Below are 24,030 nucleotides of genomic sequence, written 5' to 3'. Positions count from 1 at the left end.
ATGTTATGCAAACAGATCTGTGTAGGGAGAGAATTTCTGATGACAGCTTTCTGGTTCAAAAAGTACTGTGCATCCAACAACTTAGCAGTGAGAAGGTGTGTTCTCGAAAACTGCCTTGGACGAGTCAAAAGTGGCTCAGCCAGTGAAGATGAAAACACTGATGTTGAAGACGGATATGAACCGTCTGAATATAATTGTTTCTTGACATGTGAGTGAAAAAGTCTTATTTCTAAGTCTCAATTATTTTACATACTACATGATTTTAAATGTTTGCAGAAAACTAAATTATTACATTAAATATTGTCATGAACGTATGATTATTTCTTCTTCATCATTATAAGTTTATCTATTCAAGTTGACCAAAGTAACTTTGAAACGTTCTTGGGGTCACATCTTTGGGATGGGCAATCACCATATATGTAGGATTGTCTTATTACACAGGTAAAGCTTAACAGTGGTAATCACAATTCCAGAGGTACACAGGCCACCTTTCCAAGAAAAACTCAAAGCACTTTCATATGCATCGAGTCCTTACTTAACATAAGTGAAACTATCAGGGCCAGGAGGCTCTGCCAGCAAAAGCTCTAGAGCAAGAGCTTGTATCCTGGGGTCCCTGCACTTGCATGGAAAAGAAGTCGCATCTTCACTTTCCTTAACCTCTCACCGAAACTGAGCATTTCCTTTAATTATGAACGAAGGCAAGAAACCAGAGTAGTGGTTTAGCAGGAGTACTGCTAGTAATACCTGTGATTGTGTCGCCAGTGGAAATCACAGATATTTTCATGCCTTATCAGTTGTTGCAGACACCTTGAAATATGGTTTACACTCATCACTACTAGAAATTAGGGTCATTACTAGATCTGCTAGAAAGGTTATTTAAGGCATTAACAAAGAAGCACATATATAACTCTATCACACATTTAAAGAGACATTTTTGAGCCGTATTTTCCCCATTCACGTTTCCTCAATATTTTGGGATACCATCTGCTTGGCACAGAGGACTGTGGGCTCGGCCAGCTTGTGTGTACTGCTCTGTCTCGCTCAGACCTTCAAGGGCTCTCGCCCTTCTTCCCAAGGTGATTCTAACACTGCAGTGGGCCTGTGCTCAGGCACCCTCGCTCTCCAATTTCCTCTCTGGGTTTTGGTACCACTCTACATCTTCTCCTAACCTTTCAGTTTACATTTTTATGTGTTGCGCTGAAACATTAATCTCCCCTTAAAAATTCTATGTACACAGTCAGGGAGAGTGAGGAGTGTCTTAGCAGAGGATAAAGTGGTTTCTGATCTGTGCTATTTCTAAATGGAAAGGACTTCTCTATGACTGATGATAAGCTGCTCACTTATAATAAATATCTGGGACCTTGCTTTGCTAGGAAGCCTTTGTCACAGAGGGGATTCAGTGCCACGTGGGTCTCTCTGGAACACCTTGACAGGAGGGACTTGGTGGCCGTTTTGCCTCGGAGACCCGGATCCTGTCTATCACCGCAAATTCAGTCTACACCCAACGCCTTTAGGTGTGTCATATGGAGATTCTGCTCAAGTTTATATTTTTCATTTGTGTAACTAGCTTAGTGTTCTCACGGGTTTACTGGCTATTAATTCAGTTTGTAAGTTTTCAGAGTGGAGGGTGTGTTTTTGAAAGGCTAGAACTGTGTGCAACTAGTAACTGGTCTTTTGTTATAAAGAAGTACTTCCAGCGCACCTGGAGCTGTGACAAGAAGCACACGTCCAGGCACACTGGTTAGTCTTGGGTTAAACCAAGGGAAGCGAGTCTGCATGAGACAGGCTGGGACCTGGGACCCTCTGCTGCAGTGCTTGCACCTGGACAAACATCTCCTTGAGCCACAAAATACAAAGAAACTACAAGGGACTAAAAATAACTGCATGCACGGGGCAGTTGGAACAAATTATGAACAAGATACAAAAAGACCAAAAACCCAACTGCCACTTCTGAGGAGTCGGGAGCAAAAAAGCAGGGTGTCAGGAGCAAAAGTAGGTTACTGCACATGCACCCTGCACTCAACGCCACCAAGGGGGTGAACAGACCTCCTAAGCCACCCCTCCAGCCTGACCCCTGGCCCCACCCCACCCTCACCCCATTTAAGGAATCAGCTTGCCCCCCATCAGACAGCGAGCAAGGGAATCTGTTACTTGTCTTTGTTCCCTCGTGCTACAGCATGAGCCCCAGTAAAGCCTTGTCTGAATTTCTTGTCTGGCCTCTTCTCAATTTCTATTGATGAAGGAGCCCAAGAGGCTTGGTAGGTAACATGGAGACCCAGAGCAGAGCAGTCATTCAAAAATCCGACTCTCCCCCAGTAGGCATGTGCCTCTCAGACCCAGACACGCCTCCAGCTGCCTCTGCCTTCCTGGGAGCGTGAGTACCTGTTGACATTCACGTTGCAATGGTTTGCGGACAAAGTACTGTTGGCAGAGGCAGTGAGTCGTGAAGAGCTCTCCTTCTCTCCCTGAGCCTTCTTGATCTCCCTGTAGTCTTCTTCGTTGTCACACTGCACGGAAAGAAGCAAAAACCAATCAGCTTCCGATTTCAAGGGATCACAGCGAGCTCCCATCACCAACCAGCTCACTGGGCTTCTCCGGACAACATCCTGAGCACGAATGTGGCTGCAGCACTCTCGGCCCTGGCCTGGGTTCCCCATCAGCTACCCCGTGAACAAGCAAGAAATCTGTCAGCTTACTGAGAGGAAACAGCATGACACGAAGATCAAAATTCGGGAGGGACCACTGTGACCGATGAACGCTTCTTTACCAACAGGCAGATTCCACCCTCCAGAGAAGACCTGTTCTGGGGTCCCGCCAGAGCTTCAGCGTCCCTCCCTTTGGCACTTCTTGGTACCCAAACAAGGCATAGCGACCTATCCTGGGCTTAATATTGTAAGGGCAGTGACAAGCTCGGACCTTTCTTTAGAAATTCATGGCCTCAAAGGACATTTTTATAAAACAGTAGTTTGACTGGATTCTTGTTTTCCACGATTGTATTTAACCTAGGCGTGTACTAGGCGTGTGATGCACAGGCACTCAACCAAATTCCATTTTTGGTGAGATCGCAGCAACACAGTACAGGCACATTCAGGGCTCTCAGCAGAGCTTTCCAGGAGACAAGCACCGGCACCAAAGATAGAGAAATGTTGACCTTCTCTCTCTAGCTGGGATTGTTACACAGCCTCTATTGCAAGGACCCCAGCAGCTCACACTGAAACTGTGCCCCCAATGAGGGTCCAAGCCACAGCTCTGAACCCCCAGTTCTGGCCTCCAGGGCTCGGGCAGGGCTAGACTCTGCACCCTGGGCAGCTAGGTCTGCGGTGTCCCATCTCCAGCACCCAAAACCGAGGGCTTCACACCCCAGATACTGAGTAAAGAGTGCTGTGAAAATGTTCTTTCACTTCTCTGTGCGAGTTTAATGATGATTCAGTAGATTTCATGAGGAGAGCTGAGTGTCAGGCTTAGTGTAAATGAAGTTTTGTAAGTTAAAATTAAAAAGTCCATGAATAATAAAATTATTTAAATACAGAATATTATGGAATATGCATGTATATGTTTTTGCACATCTCTCTATCTACATATACCTATACAGCTATATATATTTCCAATCTGTCTGTATGTTTATCAATTTCTATCTCTGAAATACCTCTCTCTTTCTCTTTCCATCAGCCTGTCCATTTATCCATCCATCTCCAGATGACTGACTGTTTCACTCATTAATCAATTAATCACCTGGGGACTGATGGACAAATCAATCCAACGAGTAAGGGGGAGGGCAGAGTATGTAGAGGAAAACAGAAGGAAAGAGGGGTAGGTATGTAGTGAGCTAACCCGCATTACTGCATTATATCATCTGAATCTGGCAACACCCCTGCAAAGATGTCACCATTTTACAAACAAAGAAACTGAAGTCCACAGAAGGGAAGGTCACCCAGGAGGCCAGGGCTGACTGCGTGATTTGCGGGGTTCAGTGCAAAATGAAAATGCTGGGAGCCTTGTTCAAAAAGCAGGAAAAGATGCTTGATGTCAGTCTTGGTGATGATTTTTTTGGATTTAACACCAAAAACAAAGGCAACAAAGGCAAAAAATAAACAAGTGGGACTACATTAAACTAAAAGGTTTCTGCACAGCAAAGGGAACCATCAACAAAATGAAAAAGCAACCTACTGAATCGGAGAAAATATTTCTAAATCGTATATCTGAGAAGGGATTAATACCCAAAATATATAAAGAACTCATACAATTCAACAGCAAAGAAACAAACAAAAAAAATCCAGTTGAAAAATGGGCAGAGGATCTGATTAGACATTTTCTAAAGAAGACATATGGATGGCCAACAGGTATATGAAAAGATGCTCAACATCACTAATCATCAGAGAAATGCAAATCAAAACCACCATGAGATATCACCTCATACCTTTCAGGATGGCTATTATCAAAAAAACTAAAACTAATAAGTCTGTGAGGATGTGGAGCAAAGGGAACCCTTGTGCACTGTTGGTGGGAATGTAAATTGCTGCAGCCACTGTGGAAACAGGATGCAGGTTGCTCAAAAAATTAAAATAGAACTACCACATGATCCAGCAATCCCACTTCTGGGTATTTATCCAAAGAAAACGAAAACACTCATTTGAAAAGATATCTGCACCCCCATGTTCACTGCAGCGTTATTTACAATGGCCAAGACAAGGAAACAAATGTCCACGGCTAGACAGATGGATAAGGGTACTGCGGCATATATGTACGTACAACAGAAGAAGGAAGTCTGCCATTTGCAACAACATGGATGGACCTAGAGGGGATTATGAAAAGTTAAATAAGTCGGACAGAGAAAGACAAATACCTTACGACCTCACTTACATGCGGAATCTAAAAACAAAAACCAAACCTCCTCCCAGCTTATGTTGTCAGGCTGCTGATTGCTTGGGGTTGGGGGGAGTACAAAATGGATGAAGGAGGTCAAAAGGTACAAATTTCTGGTTATAAAATGAATAAGTCATGGGGATGTAATGTAATATACAGCATGGTGACTATAGTTAATAATACTGTAGTGCATATTTGACAGTAGCTAGGAGAGGAGATCTTGAAAGTTCTCACCAGGAGGAAAAGAAATTTGTAACTATGGACAGTGATGGATGTCAACTGGACTTATTGTGGTCATCATTTTGCAATACTTATAAACCAATATCAAATCATTACATTATACCTCAAAAAAAAAAAAAAGCAGCTAAAGAGTAACATTATAAAGTACTAAAGTCGGAAACATTTTCTTGTCTTTCGTGTCTTTCTAAGTCTCTCTCTTGACCTGTCATGGTGTGTTTATTTGCTATTTCATATTGTGGTCCTTGAGGCCTGGGGATACCTGGGGGGCATGCGTAGACACTCCCAAGTACCGGGGGGCCTGGGCCTGCGACAGGGCACTTGTGAGCAGCCCACCAGTGAAGGGTTTCCCTCACCAGCCAGTTGTGGAACCCATGGGTCAAGGGGTGAGGAAGTCCAGTTAGGCATTTCCCCTTCCCCAAGGCCAACTGGCAACCCCTTGCGGATTGCAGTCTCCCCTGGAGGACCCGTCAGTACTGGGATTGGGGGTGGGGAGATGCCCATCCTGACCCCGACCCTCGTTATGCCTGTGCCTTGGCCCCTGGATGGGGATGCGTGTGGGGAGGCTGCACAGGGCTAGGAGTGCGAAGGGGCCACGGGGCAGGCAGAACCTGTCCTGGGAAATGGGCAGGAGGTGGGACCACGCAGGCTCTACCGCCCCATCGCACTTCACTTACTAAACACAAATTCAAAGATAAAATGAAGAAGTCCAAGATGGCAACTGCAAGCATTAAACTCCAAGTACAGAGCCCTCAGAGCAGGGGTCCTGTGGGGAAAATACTGCACAAACCGCATGTTGACTTCTCATTGGGAGACCCTGGAGCCACAGACCCGGGCTTCATTCCTGGCTCTGCCCTTTCTCACCTATGTAAACCTGGGGCAAGTCCCTTTAGGAACTCTGAGCCTCAGTTTCCTCATCTGTAAAAAGGGCATGACGATAATATTTGCCTCATAAAGTTGTAAGGACTTTATAAACGATTTAATATGTACAAAAACAGCATCCCTCATGGGGACATATATACGTGTTAACTGTTGTGAATGATTTTGTCCTAAATTTGGGACCATCCACGATGACTACAATCTTTGGTTTGTCACGCATTGTGTTTTCCACTGTGATCCAAGTTACTTTTGAAGATGCAGTAACAGGAGGGGATAAAAATCCTCAAAATTGGTTTTAAATTATGATTAAATTATTCCTGTGCTCAAAAATCTTCAAAAACGGCCAAACGGCCGAGCATTTGGGTCTGCCTCCTGACAAACGTCCTGCTCTCTGAGTACTTGAGCTGCCTGTCTCACTTTGTTCAACCCGCCTTTGTTCAGCTTGCTTCCCTCCTTTGGCGCCACCTCATCCCTGAGCCTCTGATTACTCAAAAGTCCCTCCTCCTGAGGGCCCTGTTCCCAGCCCGTCTCCACCACAAAGTTCTCCTGATCAATGCCACGGGAGCACAGCCGCTGGCTCTGATGCACCAGGCTGGTGTCCGCTCCCGGGGCCCCATCGTCCACGGTACCCACTAGGCACTTCCAGATTCACGCCTCACCCCAGTCACAGCCTTACTAAACTCTATGAGGCTGTTGGCTTCTAAAGTCAATGAATGATCCCACCCCTTCCAGCAAAGAATGGGGTTCACCCGTGTTTAGCTTTTCTCACAGGCCCAGCCTCCAGCTTGCCTCTGCACACACACTCAGGGAAGATTTCCCGTTCGCCTACTTCCACATGCAGTGAGACAGGCCTTAATTATCCATAACATGGGAATAATAAGGATACTTCCCTCATTGGGCAGTTCTAAGGATTTAACTGAGTTAATGCATGTCAAGTACTTACAAAGGTATCTGGCATATATAAAGTGCTCTATGAACGTCTGTTGAGGAAAGACACATAAAACTCCTGCTCCGCGAACATTCTAGACCAGCAGACCTGCTGCCCACAAGTTCAGGGAGAGCCCTCCCTCCCGCCCTGCCCTCAGCCCCTCGGGTTTCCACGCCTACCTTGCGTTTCCTCTTGGATTTTGGCAAAGCCTTTTCTGCGGGCGCATCGGATGCGTGGCTCGGGGGCGCGCTTTCAGTGTCCTTGGCCGCGGGAGCGCTCAAGACCCCCGGCTCCTGGGGCAGGTGTTCTGGGATCCTGGACAGGAGAGTCAGGTCAATTTTGACCCAGAGTGACCTGACCTCGTCACTGTCCTTCAACGGGGAGAGAAGTTCATTGCGGCCGAAGGGGACCAGTGTGTAGAACTGCTCCTCCAGCTCCTTGGCGATGTCGCTGGTGGTCCTGGCATTGATAGAGCCCACAGAGGCCCGGGGGCCGCCCCCGCTGATGCTGTTGGCAGCCTCCTTCAGCCTCGGGTCGTTCCCGGAGGCGGCAGTGGCCTTGGACAGAGGAAAGTCCTCCTGTTCCGACTCCAGGTCCGAGTCCGAGGAGGAGGACGACGAGGACGACTCCGTCTCGATGAACTCCTTGGATTTGGGGACGATCCGGCTCAGCCCCCGCGTGCGGCGCTTCTCGCAGGTTACGGCCGAGCGCAGCTCCTTGCGGTGGCTGGTCCTACTGTTGCCGCAGGGCCGGGGCTTGGGGGGCTCCGGGGGGATCCCCGCGCTCGCCCCCAGCGCGTCCGCGGCTGCGGGCTCCTCGGGCCGGTGGCCATTGTCGCCGGCCGAGGTCCTCTCGGTGCGCCGGGTGGGTTTCTTGCCCGCGGACCTCCGGGCAGGCGCAGGCGCGCTCTCGGCGGGCGCACCTGCCACCGTGGGCGGCGGGGCGTTGGCAGCGGTCACGGCCACGGCCACGGCAGCGGGCGGGGACTTCTGCTTCACCCCTTTGCTCCCCGGGGCCTTGTTCGCGGTCCTCGGCCTCTGCTCCTCCTTGCAAGCGCTCTTGATGTCCTTGTCTCTCAGGCTGGTCGGGCAGACGTTGTCGGGAAGCTTCCCGCAGTCTGGCGCTTCGTCCTTCACCGGGGTGTAGTATTGATTGCTCTCCGGCCCGTGGCTTTCATTTTGGATCAGGATAGGAGGCTTGTGGGGATTAACTTTGTTTAGCCATTTATCCAGCTGCCACTTGTTAGAGGACGCTGGTTCGGCCTAAAAGCAGAAAACCGGCAACAAACACATATCTTTTATGACGGGCTCACTTAAAAGGGGCCTGGCCGTTCTCCTCTGGACTTAGGGCAGAAAATGGATGGGCTGGAAACACAAGGAGCGTGGAAGCTGTAGGGGTGTGTGGCACCCATGGGCACACAAGGTGCAGAGATGCTGTCCGCTTCCTGGGCCCCGGCGCTGAAATGCCAGTGCAGCAGTTTGAGGCCTATTTGGAAAATAAGCGGATGCACTGTGCTTCATTAGGACCCATTTCCAACATTTCTGAGGGTTATACAATGTATATTTTTTTATATCTATACAGACATACATAAACTTGAGAGTCCACAAAAGTTAACTGGGGTGTAGTTTGGAGACCCTGAGTGTTAAAGCACTCATTTTTTGTGAGACTTAAAATATGGGGGGAGGGGGGGAATTAGAAAAGGGGACTCAGTGGAAACTAAACTCCCAAAGAACTACCTGTGTGTGCCCTGTGCACTTTGATGGCTGGACTTGGTTCTTCCATCCTCAACCTACATCCATCACACATTGCCCGAAATATTTCAGATGAGGAGGTGACAATGGAAACCTTTCCTGCAAGCAGTGTTGCTACCTTAAAGCAAATCCTGGACATTTCAGGTTTTAAACTCTGGCCCATAGATTGGCTCCGGGGGGGCAGGGGCGGTGGTGGGGAGTTGTGGGGGCGGGGGGAGGTCAGTGAATGCCCTATAACAGAATGTGAAATGTTATGTAGACGCATTTTTCGGGGAGAGGGACATAGCTTTCATTCGCATCTCTAGGCAGCTATGTCTTATTCAAAGGTTAAGAACTGATGCTTTTACAGGGAGTAAATGTTGATTTCTAATAAAAGTCCATTTATCCAGCATCTGTGATTATTAATAGAAAAGAGGTATATTGATAAGTATAGAACTTTAGCTAGAGTATTATCAATTTGTGAATATATGTGAAATGGGGAAAATTTTTGAAGTGATTAAGGTGATGTATTTTTCCTTCCCTATGGTCTCTACCCTACGAATTCATGGCTTCTGATGATCCAGGGGAAGACTAGATATCAGCCTAAAATAAAGAATCGGCTTAGCTTTGCATTTCAAACTTGGCTGGTTAAAGCCCAGAGCAAGTCAGGCGCCCTTGTAGGAGAAAACCACTGTTTTTTAACATAATAATTCCCCAAAGCTTGCTTTCATGTATCAAGATTTGGTTTTCAACAGTGAGGTCGGTATTAAGAGCAGAACTTGGGGCATAGCCACATGCAGCAAGGCTCTTGGGGGAGGGGAGAGAGGGGAGGGCAGTATATTAGACCCAAGGGTCCTGGCTGAGTCTGGAGGCGTCTGGGGCACAGCTTAGGGAGATGGGAAGCCTTTAATGGGCCAGCAGGGCCTGGGGCCAAGATGAAGTGGCCACAGAGTGTGGGCACCAGGCACTGGAGCTGTGGCAGGGACCGTGGACATCCTGCTGGTTCCCCCAAAACAGATGAGACTGTCTACACTTCAGGGAACCACGGCGCAGGGTGTCCAGGGACTGGGAATGACTAGAGACATTTCAGTGGAGGCCAGCATGGGGATTCCAGGCCCTTTCCTTGGCACCCTGAGGATGGGGAGCCTCCCCCTGGGATACAGGTGTGGAGGGGGAATCTCTCATGACCCTGATAGAGAGTCTGGTCTCTGACTTAACTTTCTGCTTTGTTTGCTTTCATGCCACCCAAAGGACCAGGGCTCCCAAGCAAGAGGCAAAAGAACAAAATGATACATCTTTTTTGCACCTCTGAGTCGTCCTGTGTAAACTCTGACCTCGCTTTAATTCGGCTTCTCCAGAGATAGGGAACAATGGAACCTGCAGAGCACACCTGACCTGGTCCATCCCGCAACAGTGATGGAAGAGAGCAAGCAGGGCAGCAGGACCTCTTCTTCGCCAAGGGGAAGCTCTCGCCTGCCCTGAGATTAGCTGGGTGTGGCTGAAGCCTACTTTGGTGGCAAACACATCCATGGCTCCGAGGCTGTCTCCTCCCCACCCCATTTCTCTTGGACCACCGGCGAGTCAGTGACTTCTGTGCCTCAGCTTCCCCAGATAAATGGGGCTCAGTAATATGAATGGATGCTGACGCGGCCTTGCAGAAGGGGACACACACGGGGAGAGGGTGGACCATCTATGGCAGAGCCTGCCACTCACACTGGCCCCCCCACCACGTCTCACACTAGCTCGCCCTCATCCCCAGCATCCTGAGCCCCCCACAGCTCACATCTCTTATGTGGGAGAACACAGACGCATGCCTGGAGCCAAAACACAGCGGCTCACAGGGAGGCTCCCACTAGAACTTCCTGGAGGGAGCCTTCACAGTGAAGGGAGAATTGAAGAACTTGGGTGTGGGCCCACTGCCTGATGTGCTCTAGGGTCATTTTTTTCTGCTCTTCACAGCTGGAGAAATGAGGCTAAAGGACCATTTTCAACACATCACTAAATCACATTCTCTTTCTCAAAGGATCTACAAGGACCGCCTCTTGCCCCTCAAACAAAAATCCAAATTCCTCGGGCATCCATCATCTAACAGCCATCTTTCCTCGCCAGAACACGTACAATGTGCTTCCACTTTATATGTATCATCTAACTGAATCCATACAGGTAAGAAATACTGTCGCCCCTAGTTTGCAGATGGGGCTCAGAGAGGTTAAGTGGAATGTCCAAAGCTGCAGAGCTACCAGGCACCACCAAGGCTAAACCCACATTTGTCTGAGCTTAAAGACCAGATTCTCTCCCCTGCTGCTGTGCCAGTCTCTCACTACTCTCTGGTGGAGCCTCACGAAAGAGGGACCTCGTTTCTTTTGAGAAATGTCAGTCTTCAACCTAAAATGATAGAATTAGATTGATTTTTGGAGACACCACTAACTCTCCAAATAATACCTGTGGCCTTCTGTTATCCTTAACTGCAGCATCTTTTGATGTCCACAGCCGTTTCATGTATATAAATCTTGTGTCTTCAACAAAGCCAAACACTGCTTTCCAGCAGGGGCCAGGTCTCTGCTTCTTTGTATCCCTCGCAGGACCCGTAATAGGTTAGGGGGACAGCATGCTATGACTGTGCTCCTACTAATAATGACTCACAATGAGCTGTCACTCCATTGGTATCACTTGTTCCTCAGAACAATGTCACAGATTAGACGGCATGGGATTATCGGCCATTTCGGGGATGAAACAACTGTGGCCAAGGAAGCTCAAACAGCCAAGAATTAGGTGGCAGGGGAGGCGGGTGAACTCAGGGCTTGGGGTCCCTTTCCTGCCACGCTGCTGGCTCTGGTCCACTTCCTGAGCTGTCCATCAGGGTTTCTGCCCAGTGCATTTGATTGTTTCCTGGCTTGCTGCTTTGTATTTCCATCCAGGACTCTCCTCTCTGATCAATCTTCCCTCTGATTAGTGTATAAGCTCTCCACCGTGTACTTTAGTCTCCACTTCATCTATACCCTTCAGAGCACCCACTGCCACATACCCCACAGAAGCCTAATTAAGGAGAAGCCTGCTGAATCAATGAATAGCTTGTACCGTGTACCTGCTGATTTTCAAGAACAATCTAGGGCAGCATTTTCCAAAATGTGCTTTGAGTTCATATATCCCATAAAGAAAGGTTTCCATGGTCCGATACATTTGGAAAATGCCACAATGGAGAACACCGTTTACATGAGCAAAATTAAGTGATGAATGATGCCCTACGGTAAAGAAACAGGTGAAACCTACTTTATTCTGGATCTCCTCAAAATCCTGTGACCAGGCTCTTGTCCCTGCAGCATCCTTTACTTGGGGAACACCAGTCTAAGGAGCTCTGTGTGCTGGTGTAAACGTGCTAACTGAAGGGCAAGGCGCTCCCCACTGTGAAGCTCGGGCGTGAAAGGGAAGATACAACTCAAATGAAAACAATTAGGCTGAGGACAAGCAAGCAAACGTCAGGCCATAGAGAGGGGGTCTGCAGTGATGGAAATACTGTTTTCGGGGTCTCTTCCGTGCTAGCTTGCAGGCAAGGGGTTATACTGTGGTGATTCATGTGAAATGCAGTGGCTTTCTACAGCTACGGCCATAAACAACAGCTCGGATGAAACTCAGGAGAGCCAAGTGGGTGTCCAGTGCTGGACATTGAGGGGGAGAATGCAGGTGTCTTGGGATATCATGAGGGTCTCCTGCTTTCACATCAGGGTATTTCCAGGAAGGAAAGGAGGGCCACAAATGTTCTGCTGCAAAGCAGCGTAAACAGGTCTTCACAACAGAATGTGAGGTGTGTGGCTATAAAGAGCTGGATTGTCCTGTGGGGGGAAAGGAAAAGGGGTCTCACTGCTCTCTTTAAGGGGTCCTGGGCCAGCTCGGCCAGAAGAAGGCAGAGATGCCTTGGAGACTCGGCAGGTAATGCTTCCCCTCTTTGCGACTTTCATTCTGCAAACTCACTGTATTTCTTTTCTAATTTTTTTTTTTTTTTTTTAAATTTTTGGCTATGCCACACGGCTTCTGGGATCTTAGCTCCCCGACCAGGGATCACACCCACGCCCTTGGCAGTGAAAATGCGGAGTCCTAACCACTGGATCACCAGGGAATTCCCTCATTGTATTTCTGAAGGGCGTGTGTCTCTAGTCACCTTGGGAAAAATGTTAAAAGAAACCTTACTTTTATTCCAAGGAATACATTCCTTCCCAGCAGAAAGAAGTCACCTGCAGTGTGGCTACATCTCTTGTTACTCCTGCACTCCCCCTGCATAGAGAAGCCAGGAGTTGAAAGCTACACGTGGCCTCAGGCAACTTAAACTTTGAGGCCTGGGTTAGCTGACTCCCCTCCTCCTCCTCAGCTAGGGGCCTCTGGTAGCTGCTGGAAGAAACAAGAAACGGCAAGTGCTTCCTTTCATCACCAAAGAGCTCAAGTCTTTGTAATTATCTCAGTGACATTTAGAGAGAATCTGCTTAAAGCCCTTTATAGCTGTACTTCTCCGAGGCTGCTTTCAGCCTCACCTAGAAACTCCAGGAGTCATATTTCAGCATGCAAATGAGACTCAACTTTCCTGAATTTAACCTTCAAAGTCACAAAGAGCCTGGGGTAGAGGTAACATTCACAGACCCTAAAGCTTTTAATCCACCGCCACTGTCCCCCTTGGCTCTTGCGATGTCCCTGGAACCCAGTTCTTTCTACTAAATATTCTGGAGTTTTTCAACAAATTAGAGCATAAAGCTGGCTCTGAAGAAGCCCGGTTAACGCCTCTGTTTTATTTAACTCCTGTATTTTTGTTTGTTTCAAATTATTCCTATTAGAATATCAGCTCCGTGAAGACAGGAACCTTCTCTGTCAGATCACTGCTGTCTCTCAGGGCCAAGCATTGTATCTGTGGCAGAGACTCAATAGATCTTCGTTGAAAGAACACTAAATGAATGAATGAATGGATGAATGAATGAAATGATGAAGAAGGAAAAATAATTTAGCTTCTGGGAAAAGTCAGGATTATATCAACATATGGCTTTTATAGGTTAATGTTGCTAAGGGCCTTCCCCTTAAATAGGGAGATAGGGATAGAAAGATAGACAGGGAAAGGGAGAGAGACAGAGAGAGACAGAGACACAGGTACACAAGCGGGAAACATGGGTCTTGCTGGCCTTTAAAGGTGCTCCTGGGGACTTCCCTGGGGGTCTAGTGGTTAAGACTCCACACTTCCACTGCAGGGGTCACAGGTTTGATCCCTGGTCAGGGAACTAAGATCCACACGCATTGTGGTGCGGCAAAAAAAAACAAAAAACAAAAAAACCTCTTACCACCAAGGTTTGCATATGTGGGTTTGGTTTCATTTTAGAGCATATTTAGAAATTTGGGCCCACAGTGGCACAGAAGGTTGTAGGTAAAAAGTTAAATCCTATGAGCCACAGTAACATCAAATGTTTATACACTCAAGAAGAAGCATATTTTATTCCCTCTTTAGAAATCAAAGTCTACCCTTACAGATCCAGGGACTAGAGAAGTGTGCTCTCAGCCGTCTCTCAAGAATCCATGCTCTGAATTACTATTAAATTTCCCCCTTTTTCCCCTTTAAAGTAGAAGTAGCAATGGCTCTTATTGGGACCTTATAATATTTTTATACGAGGCACCTAAATCTTCCACACAGATACTCATCATAGCTATAAAAGTTTTCATTAGTATTTGTAAGTTGATGCTAATTTTCCTTTTCATATTTTCACAAAGAAAACAAAGGAGGTTTTATTCATATTTATAGTCCTTGTTCTCCTAATCTGTGATGAACTGAAAAAAGGTAAGATTCTAACCATGTCTAATCCACAAAACTCCTTTCCCCGTGATTTATGGGGGCTCACACTTCCAGGCGGGGAGCTGCCCTGTCTGCTTATTGCCTCGGCTGACCCTTAGGGAGACCCGATCCTCAGGTTATTTCCAGTCAGTGATGTTTACAGCATACTTGGAAAGTTCTGGAAGTCAAGATAGAGAATTTTGGACCATAAGAGATGAAGTTTCTAGACTTCAAAGGAAGCTCTGTGATTAGGAGCACTGTGAGGAGGGGCTGGGGGAAATGAGCCTAAACCAACCCTGGCAGGCTGCCAGGAGGTGGTGGCCTAGAAAGGTCACGGCGGCTCGCAGGCCAGCGTCATAGCACTGAGGCTGGAGGAGCAGGAGGTGTGAGAACCACACTCGGAGGAAGACTGACTTCGCTCACCTGGTGGGGGAGAAGCAGGCAGGGGAGGCGCTCAGAGGCCAGCGTGTCCTTACCTCCGGGCTGGAGTAGTGGGGAGGCTTGCTGCCCTCACTCTCGCTGGAGCTGCTCTCGCTCTCTGAGTCAGATCCCGAGCTGCTCTCCGAGTCGCTGGAGGAGCTGCTCCCGCTGCTGCTGCTACCGCTGCTGCTGCCCTTGCTGGAGGGCACGGAGGGCCTGCAGTTGGCCTGCGGGAGCCCGGCACTGCCAGCCCACGGGGCCCCGGGAAGGAGAGGGAAGGAAAGCCGAGTGAGCAAACACGCATACACCACCGAGCGAGCTGTTGTTCCACCAGCCTGCGCATCTGTCAGCGTCACCTGAAGCTCCAGAGCCACCGTCAAGGTCAAAGCAGCCTCACAGTTAAAACAATGGATGCACAGAAATTAAACTGGGAGTGAAAGTCGGTGCCACTTGGTAATCAGGCACTCGTCAGTGTGACTAGTTTGTGTGATCATTTTAGAGGGGAAGGTGGTGTAATTGCAGAAGGACTGTTTCTCTTTTGCTCCTATTTCTGGGAATGGCTTTTCAAATGCATTTCCGATTCCAATCACTGACAAAAAGGCAAGGAAATCTAAAATGCTTGAAATATTTTGTAAAGAACGAAAATGTCTGTTTGCTTTATTTTAGGAAGTGGGCTGTGAGGAAGGGCACAGTGTCCTGCTCTGTGCTCTCACGGCCTGCTGAAAGGTTCTGGAGACGGCGGGACCGACAAAGTTGTCTTGCTTCCCACCTCTTCCTGCCCACAGAGTCGAGTCCTGTAGTCTTTACAGGAGCCGGCCTGCTGTATAAACAGTAATTTTCCTTTGAGCCCTTTATTAAAGAACTAAAGATCCCTCACTCACACATTTTTAAATATTCTAGACTTTAAAATTCAACCCCAGTACAGTGGCTAATAGCAATACTATTTTGAATTATACTCGATGTCCATATCCCTGCTGAATTTGCCAGAAAGTTACATACTCAAGTTATAGACTCAAAGAGAACAGGAAACATGGACACTTCTCATGGTAATTAATTAACCACAAAAATGCAAATCACACACATCCACCCAAACAGTGAGCCAAAAAGAAAGTTTCAATACTCACATAATAGTCAACATCTTCAAAGCCCTTTATTAATTGCATTGAAACACACCTGACTGTTTTTTCGAGGTCAAACTCTAAACCCAGAAAATGCAGTGACCACTTTTTAAATGTTGAGTCAGCAAATATCTGCTTGCCCCTTCCAGCTGGGACCACTGCTTCAACAGGATGAATGCGAGTGAAGGCCCAGGGCTGAGGGAGCTTGTCAGAGTTTATGGTCTCAAGTGCAAAGCAGCCAGGACAAGGTGAAGGACCCTTTTCACCCGCCCCTTAAATCTTTGACAAATGCTTTGCTCAAGGACAGAGTCTCATAAATCCTCAGTGTTGGGACAGGGAGGGGGGGGCGGTGTTTAAAACTCACTGGAACCCTGCTTCTCCCAGAGGAATGATAAGACAAGAAACTATCTTACAGGATGTACCTGAAAGTCAAAGCACTGTTTTGAACTGCAGGCTTAGGGAAAAATGGAGTTTGAACATAACCTTCCCTAGTGGTTTTTATTTCTTCTGCCAATGTCATGGTCCATACCTACTGTCTGACAAAATTCTTCAACGTCAGACAACATCTGCACCTTTACGCCTTGCCTGAGCTGCAACAATTCCTATTCCAGCCTGCTGTTTGTTCTGGTGTTGAGTGAGGGATCCTGGATCTTTTTACAGAGGCTGGGAAGGGACGGTTAGTGATCAAAGTGTCGTAATATTTCTTTCTTCCCTTATGAACTAAAATCCATCTTTCCTGGCGGCTGAGTCGAAATGGCTACTATCAATGGAGTCATTAAAAAAAAAAAAAAGGCTATTAGATTGTGACTGAACACAAATGGCTGGGATCCATGTTAACCGTGTGCCAGTAAGTCCCCCAAACACTGGGGAAAAACTCCAAAAACAAACAGGCAAAACCCCACCCCAACCCAAACAAACCAACCAAAACGTAAAAACTCCCCAGAGCCAAACAACACATGGTGGAGGAAAGAGATCTGTCTCCCTGCCACACTCTGGAATGACATTTGCTGAAGACTAGGAAATTAAGAGAAATAAAGAGCATTTTGATTGGTTTTATATGATGGTCAAAGGCTTCGAGCACCAAGCGGTACATTCTCCCGCTTTCATTCTGACAACAAAGGACACTGAGGCCGCTGCTGTGTGCACCTGGTTGCTGTGTTTGCGGCAGAGGCAGCAATGTGTGTGCGGTTCCCTGGGGCTTGCACCGCAAAGTGACTGTCTTTTGAAAAGCTGCACTTTAATTTCTGGGAAAATATCCATTAAACGGTTCCTGTGCCGCCTTCCTTTTCTGACTGCTGTCCTATCGTAATGAGACCCACTAGCCCAGCGAGACAAGAGTCTCTGATCTGAATTAGATTGGCAGAAAAGCCTTAGAGTTTTATGTTTTCCTTCCTTAAATTAGGAAATTGACTTAAAACGACAGTTTTACTGGCGTAATTATTATTTGTTTTTGAAACCGTTGGGAGAGCCAAGAATTTCAGGTTTTCTTCCTGCTTTGCTTTGAAGCGCTGTGAGGCCCCAGTCCTCTGGAGTCAGGGCCGAATACATTCATGTTTCAATGGTCCCGGTGGAGACAGTGTCGCTGGAAGCAATCCACGTCAAGGATGGGGGCAGGCTTGTGTGCAAGGGCTCTGGTGGCTCCAGTCGTGGGATCGAGGTAACTAGCCCTACCTCCAGAAAGCCTGCTCCATTAACTAGACTTTTTGTGGGTCTCTGGGGGACAGCTGGTCATTCAGGACTCAGCACAATGACTGCTCTTGCCATGAACGCGTGCAGTTGCTTTGCCTCTGCTGGGGGAGCTGTAGCAGCCAGGGTGGCAGAACAAAGAAGCCGGGGATGGTCATTACTGCAGATAAGAACTAAGAGAAGGATGGGCTCAGTTAAGCCAGGGAGGCTCTTTGGAGTCATGGAACCAAGAAGATGGAAAAAGACACATCAGACAGACCCTCCTGAAAGAAGACTTTAAGCTTTATATATTTAAAATTGCAAACTGCAAAGTTTGGTGTGTTTACTAGCTGTCATGTTTCCATACCAAAGACGCTAACAATTCTTTCAACTTAATTAAAAAAGTAACTTTTTTTCTGAAATGATAACATGGATTGATTGACATGATGACACAGCATTGGCCAATTTTTAGGAGAGTTCTTGGACCCTCTGCTATTTCAGGAACATGGTGCCATTGAAAACATGTGGGCATGAAAACATTATTGAGGTCATGGAATAAAAGCCTTTGTGTCACCAAACTTAGCACAGTGCCTGGGGCATAATAGGTATTCACCTGTGATTACTAAATGAAAGAATCAATAGAAAAAAGTCTATCACTAGGTTAATGAGTTAAAGGAAAAAGGATTTAACCTTTCAAAAAGGTTACAATCTCTCTTTTCTAATAAAAAAAAAACACTTAAGGGGGTTTCAGCCCCTCTTGTGCTTTTCCAATGTTAACACCTCTTCCTTGCACAGAATGTCTTTAAATGTACCCTAAATTTCATCTGCTATATAATATAAGCCCAGTTCTCCCCTGGATGGTTTATTTACTTTTGGTATTTTGAGTTCATGAAATGTTTTGCTGGTTTTGTGAGTGGCCAAGACCAAATACACGTTTGGGAGAGTCCCAGCTTTATTCTAAATGATCTGCTTGCTGTGTCCCCTCCTTTGGCTGCAGTGACACATTCTTTTCCGAATCTGGCCTGGGCTGAATCTGAATACAGACAGTAAAAGAAGAGATCTGGAACCTACATGCCTGGATCTTACAGCCATGGGTGCTCCTGCCAAGTATATTGTGGGGTCTGGGTAAATATCCAAAGTTGTTCACGAGCTTTGAACTAACAAGGAACTTGGTGGCAGGCTCTGTGCCCGGTGGGCACCGTGTGGATGGTCGTGATGCCCAACAGCCTGTGGGCACGCCACTGGGATGGACGAAAGGTTAATAATTTAGAAGAGGTCCCAGCTCCTTCCCATTCAACACTCCGGATGAACTCAACACATGCTTGATTTCTAAACTGTAATCGGTGCCCTGGCAATGGTGTTCCTTTATTGTTGGCATCTCTATTGATATTAACTGATCTAAAATTATAATCACATAATGAGACATGAAAATGGAAAGCTGGCACAAGGAGGTTCGCTGATAGGACTGTTGGTCTTGTACTAAAAGTTTTTGTTAGCTCTGTGATACCTCCAGGAACAAGTCTTCTATTAAACATAGTTTTTGAAGCTCTTCATGGTCTGGCCTCAATCAAATCTTCAGCCACACCTCATAGGGTGCACCCCCAAACCTTGTCTATAATAAATTTCTCACTGTTTTGACAATCTGCGTGCCTTTGCGTGCGCTATTTTCTATGCTACGAAGCCCTCTCTCCCTTTCTTCTTCTGCGTACCTCCAACTCACTCTTCAGGACTTGGTTGCAATATTACCCTATTCTGTAAAGTTTTTCCCAATTCCCTCAGGCATAGTTAATATTTCCTCCCCTGAGCCCCTTAGCACATCACCTATTTTTCTTTTGTAGCCCTTACCATACTAAGGATAGGAATTATCTACTTTATCCTTGAATCCCCAGTGCTAGCAGGGGGTGCGGCATGAATAGGTTCTCAACAACTATCAACTGAATGAATGAAAGAAAAATGATTCTTGACATAGTAAGTCAATACATTTTATTATACTATGAAATAGCCTATGAGATGTTCATATATTCACATATGTAGTTTTTCTGTTGCCTTGGGGCTGCCAAAGATTTCATAAAACAGATGACTTAGAGAGCTACCATCTACATCACTGGTTGAAAATCCAAAACCTATAGGGGTCAGGCAAGTAGCATAAATGAATGAAGTGCCCAGTTAGAAGAGAAACAAATGCCTAACACACGATGATCAAGACAGTGGACCCTTGGCTCCCCAGTGGGAAAGTGTCAAGCTGGATAGTCCTGACTGGTCTACTGCTTCCCCAGGCCAGCAGATCTCTGCCACATGGAAATGAGAGCCAGTGTTACCAAATCCTTCAATTTTTTTTTCAGAGGAAGCCCCAAATCCTGATGTTTATATCAAATCTCCTGATTTTAAAACGCTAGTAACTAATTTGAGAATTTTTAACAATGAAAAGTTTCATTTTATTTTTTGCAATGAGACACGTCTGTAGGTCAGACGAGGCCTGTGGGGTACCAGTTTGAGAGTTTGAGACTCGCTAATCTATGTCTTACTCTTACACCTTCTGAAAGCCTAAGATGGTTCCATTTAGAAGAGACACAAAGAGACCACAACCAGGAGTTTCGCCTCTCTCAGGGATTCAGGTTAGCAGGGACAAAAAAGAGGTTAGCCAAATACACTTATTCTCTCAGCCCACTTATTTAAACATCTAAAATTTAAAAAAAAACTACAATTCAACAAGAAAAATCTCAAATAAACAACCTAACCTTACACTTAAAGCAACTAGAGAAAGAAGAACAAACAAAACCCAAAGTTAGTAGAAGGAAAGGAATCATAAAGATCAGAGCAGAAATAACTGAAATAGAGACAAAGAAAACAATAGCAAAGATCAATGAAACTAAAAGCTGGTTCTTTGAGAAGATAAACAAAATTGATAAGCCTTTAGTCAGACTCATTAAGAAAAAAAGGAAGAGGACTCAAATCAATAAAATTAGAAATTAAAAAGGAGAAGTTACAACGGACACCTCAGAAATACAAAGGATCATCGGAGACTACTACAAGCAACTATATATGCCAATAAAATGGACAACCTAGAAGGAATGGACAAATTCTTAGAAAGGTACAACCTTCCAAGACTGAACCAGGAAGAAAGAGAAAATATGAACAAACCAATCACAAGTACTGAAATTGAACTGTGATTAAAACTCTTCCAACTAACAAAAGCCTAGGACCAAATGGCTTCACAGGCAAATTCTATTAAACATTTAGAGAAGAGTTAACACCTACCCTTCGGAAACTCTTCCAAAAAAATTGCAGAGGAAGGAACACTCCCAAGCTCATTCTACAAGGCCACTATCGCCCTGATACCAAAACCAGACAAAGATATAACAAAAAAAGAAAATTACAGGCCAATATCACTGATGAACATAGATGCAAAAATCCTCAACAAAATACTAGCAAACTGAATCCAACAACACATTAAAAAGAATCATACAACATGATCAAGGGGGATTTATCCCAGGGATGCAAGGATTCTTCAATATACGCAAGTCAACCGATGTGATACACCACGTCAACAAATTGAAGAATAAAAACCATATGATCATCTCAATAGATGCAGAAAACACTTCTGACAAAATTCAACACTGATTTATGATAAAAACTCTCCAGAGAGTGGGCATAGAGGGAACCTACCTAAACACAATAAAGCCCATATACTATAAACCCACAGCAAACATCATTCTCAGTGGTGAAAAACTGAAAGCTTCTCCTCTAAGATCAGGAATAAGACAAGGATGTCCACTCTCACCACTATTATTCAACATAGTTTTGGAATTCCCGACCTTGGCAATCAGAAGAGAAAAAGAAATAAAAGGAACCCAAATTGGAAAAGAAGAAGTAAAGCTGTCACTGTTTGCACATGACATGACACTATACATAGAAAATCCTAAAGATGCTACCAGAAAACTGCTAGAGCTCATCAATGAACTTGGTAAAGGTGCAGGATATAAAATTAATACACAGAAATCTCTTGCATTCCTATATACTAACAGTGAAATATCAGAAAGAGAAATTAAGGAAACAATCCATTTACCATTGCATCAAAAAGAATAAAATACCCAGAAATAAACCTACCTAAGGAGGCAAAAGACCTGTACTCATAAAACTGTAAGATAATGATGAAAGAAATCAAAAATGTCACAAACAGATGGAGAGATATACCATGTTCTTGGATTGGAAAAATCAATATTGTAAAAATGACTATACTACCCAAAGCAATCTACAGAGTCAATGCAATCCCTATCAAATTACCAATGGCATTTTTCACAGAATTAGAACAAAAAATTTTACAATTTGTGTGGAAACACAAAAGACCATGAATAGCCACAGTAATCTTGAGAAAGAAAAACGGAGCTGATTTTAGACTATACTACAAAGCTACAGTAATCAAAACAGTATGGTATGGGCACAAAAACAGAAATATAGAACGGAACAGGATAGAAAGCCCAGAGATAAACCCACACTCCTATGGTCACCTAATCTACAACAAAGGAGGCAAGGATATACAATGGAGAAAAGACAGTCTCTTCAATAAGCAGTGCTGGGAAAACTGGAGAGCTACATGTAAACAAATGAAATTAGAACACTCCCGAACACCAAACACAAAAATAAACTCAAAATGGATTAAAGCCCTAAATTTAAGGCCAGATACTATAAAACTATTAGAGGGAAACATAGGCAGAACACTCTTTGACATAAATCACAGCAACATCTTTTTGATCCACCTCCTAGAGTCATGAGAATAAAAACAAAAATAAACAAATGGGACCTAATTAAACTTAAAAGCTTTTGCACAGCAAAGGAAACTATAAACAAAACGAAAAGACAATCCTCAGAATGGGAGAAAATATTTGCAAATGAAGCAACTGACAAGGGATTAATCTACAAAATATACAAACAGCTCATGCAGCTCAACGTCAACCAACCAAACAACCCATTCAAAAAATGGGTGGAAGATCTAAATAGACATTTCTCCAAAGAAGACATACAGATGGCCAAAAAGCACATGAAAAGATGCTCAACATCACTAATTACTAGAGAAATATAAATGAAAGCTACAATGAGGTTTCACCTCACACCGGTCAGAATGGCCATCATCAAAAAATCTACAAACAATAAATTCTGGAGAGGGTGTGGAGAAAAAGGAACCCTCCTACACTGTTGGTGGGACTGTAAATGGGTATAGCCACTGTGGAGAACAGTATGAAGGTTCCTTAAAAAACTAAAAATAGAGCTACCATATGATCCAGCAATCCCACTCCTGGGCATATATCTGGAGAAAACCATAATTCGAAAAGACACATGCATCTCAATGTTCATTGCAGCACTATTTACAATAGTCAGGACATGGAAGCAAGCTAAATGTCCATCAACAGAGGAATGGATAAAGAAGATGAGGTACATATATATAATAGAATATATAGAATATTACTCAGCCATAAAAAAAAACGAAATAATGCCATTTGCAGCAACATGGATGGACCTAGAGATTTTCATACTGAGTGAAGTAAGTCAGACAGAGAAAGACAAATATCATATGATATTGCTTATATATGGAATCTAAAAAAAATGATACAATGAACTTATTTACAAAACAGAAACAGAGTTACAGAGGTAGAAAACAAACTTATGGTTACCAGGGGATAAGGGGGAGGAGGGATAAATTGGGAGACTGGGATTGACACATACACACTACTATATATAAAATAGATAACTAATAAGGACCTATTGTATAGCACAGGAAACTCTACCCAATACTCTGTAATGAGCTATATGGGAAAAGAATCTAAAAAAGAGGGGATATATGTATATGTATAACTGAATCGAGTTACTGTACACCGGAAACTAACAAAACATTGTAAAGGAACTATACTCCACTAAAAATTTTTTAAAAACTTATCAAGTGGAAAGGAACCCTCTCTCAGTACTTCCAACCTCCAGCTCTGATTAACTGTATCAAAAGCTGATGAATGAAACAACCAAGCAGGTCTCTTCTATAGTCACTGCCCATTTCATCACCCAGTCAAATTAGGCATTACTTAATTTAGTTAAAAACCATTACTGTGGAAATTAAGCTCTGATTTTAAAAGTCTGTGTACCAAAGCTAGAAAGAACATGTATATAGATAGCCTTGTGAGAAAAATGACTCAAATAAGTGCGGTTCTAAAAATGTTAAGGATAAAAAGGTGGGTGGTTCTTTAAATTTATGTTCAGAGTAAATGGCATGGAGGTAAGGGATGATACTGGTGTGACCTTTGCTGAGAATTCACTTGGTGCCAGGTACCGCAGAGCCATAGCTTGTGTGTGTGTGTGTGTGTGTGTGTGTGTGTGTGTGTGTGTGACAGAGAGAGAGAGAGA

At 45.0% G+C, this 24,030-nt stretch overlaps 1 protein-coding gene across 4 annotated transcripts in view; it reads right to left on the bottom strand.

The window, feature by feature from the left end:
- AFF3 (ALF transcription elongation factor 3) overlaps positions 1-24,030 on the bottom strand; it is a 561,375-nt gene that overhangs the window by 33,756 nt on the left and 503,589 nt on the right. For all 4 annotated transcript variants that reach the window (XM_082356113.1, XM_082356114.1, XM_082356115.1 and 1 more), the window contains 3 exons: positions 14,914-15,100; positions 7,087-8,169; positions 2,383-2,507 (listed from right to left, as the gene is read on the bottom strand). In XM_082356113.1, the coding sequence (XP_082212239.1) occupies positions 2,383-2,507; positions 7,087-8,169; positions 14,914-15,100 (1,395 nt within the window). The remainder of the gene's footprint in view (positions 1-2,382; positions 2,508-7,086; positions 8,170-14,913; positions 15,101-24,030) is intronic.

This window comes from Balaenoptera borealis (assembly GCF_965194805.1).
Source record: "Balaenoptera borealis genome assembly, chromosome: 15".
NCBI lineage: Eukaryota > Metazoa > Chordata > Mammalia > Artiodactyla > Balaenopteridae > Balaenoptera > Balaenoptera borealis.
The sequence above is the reverse complement of the archived record's forward strand: the minus strand, read 5'-3'. Positions and strand labels throughout refer to the sequence as shown.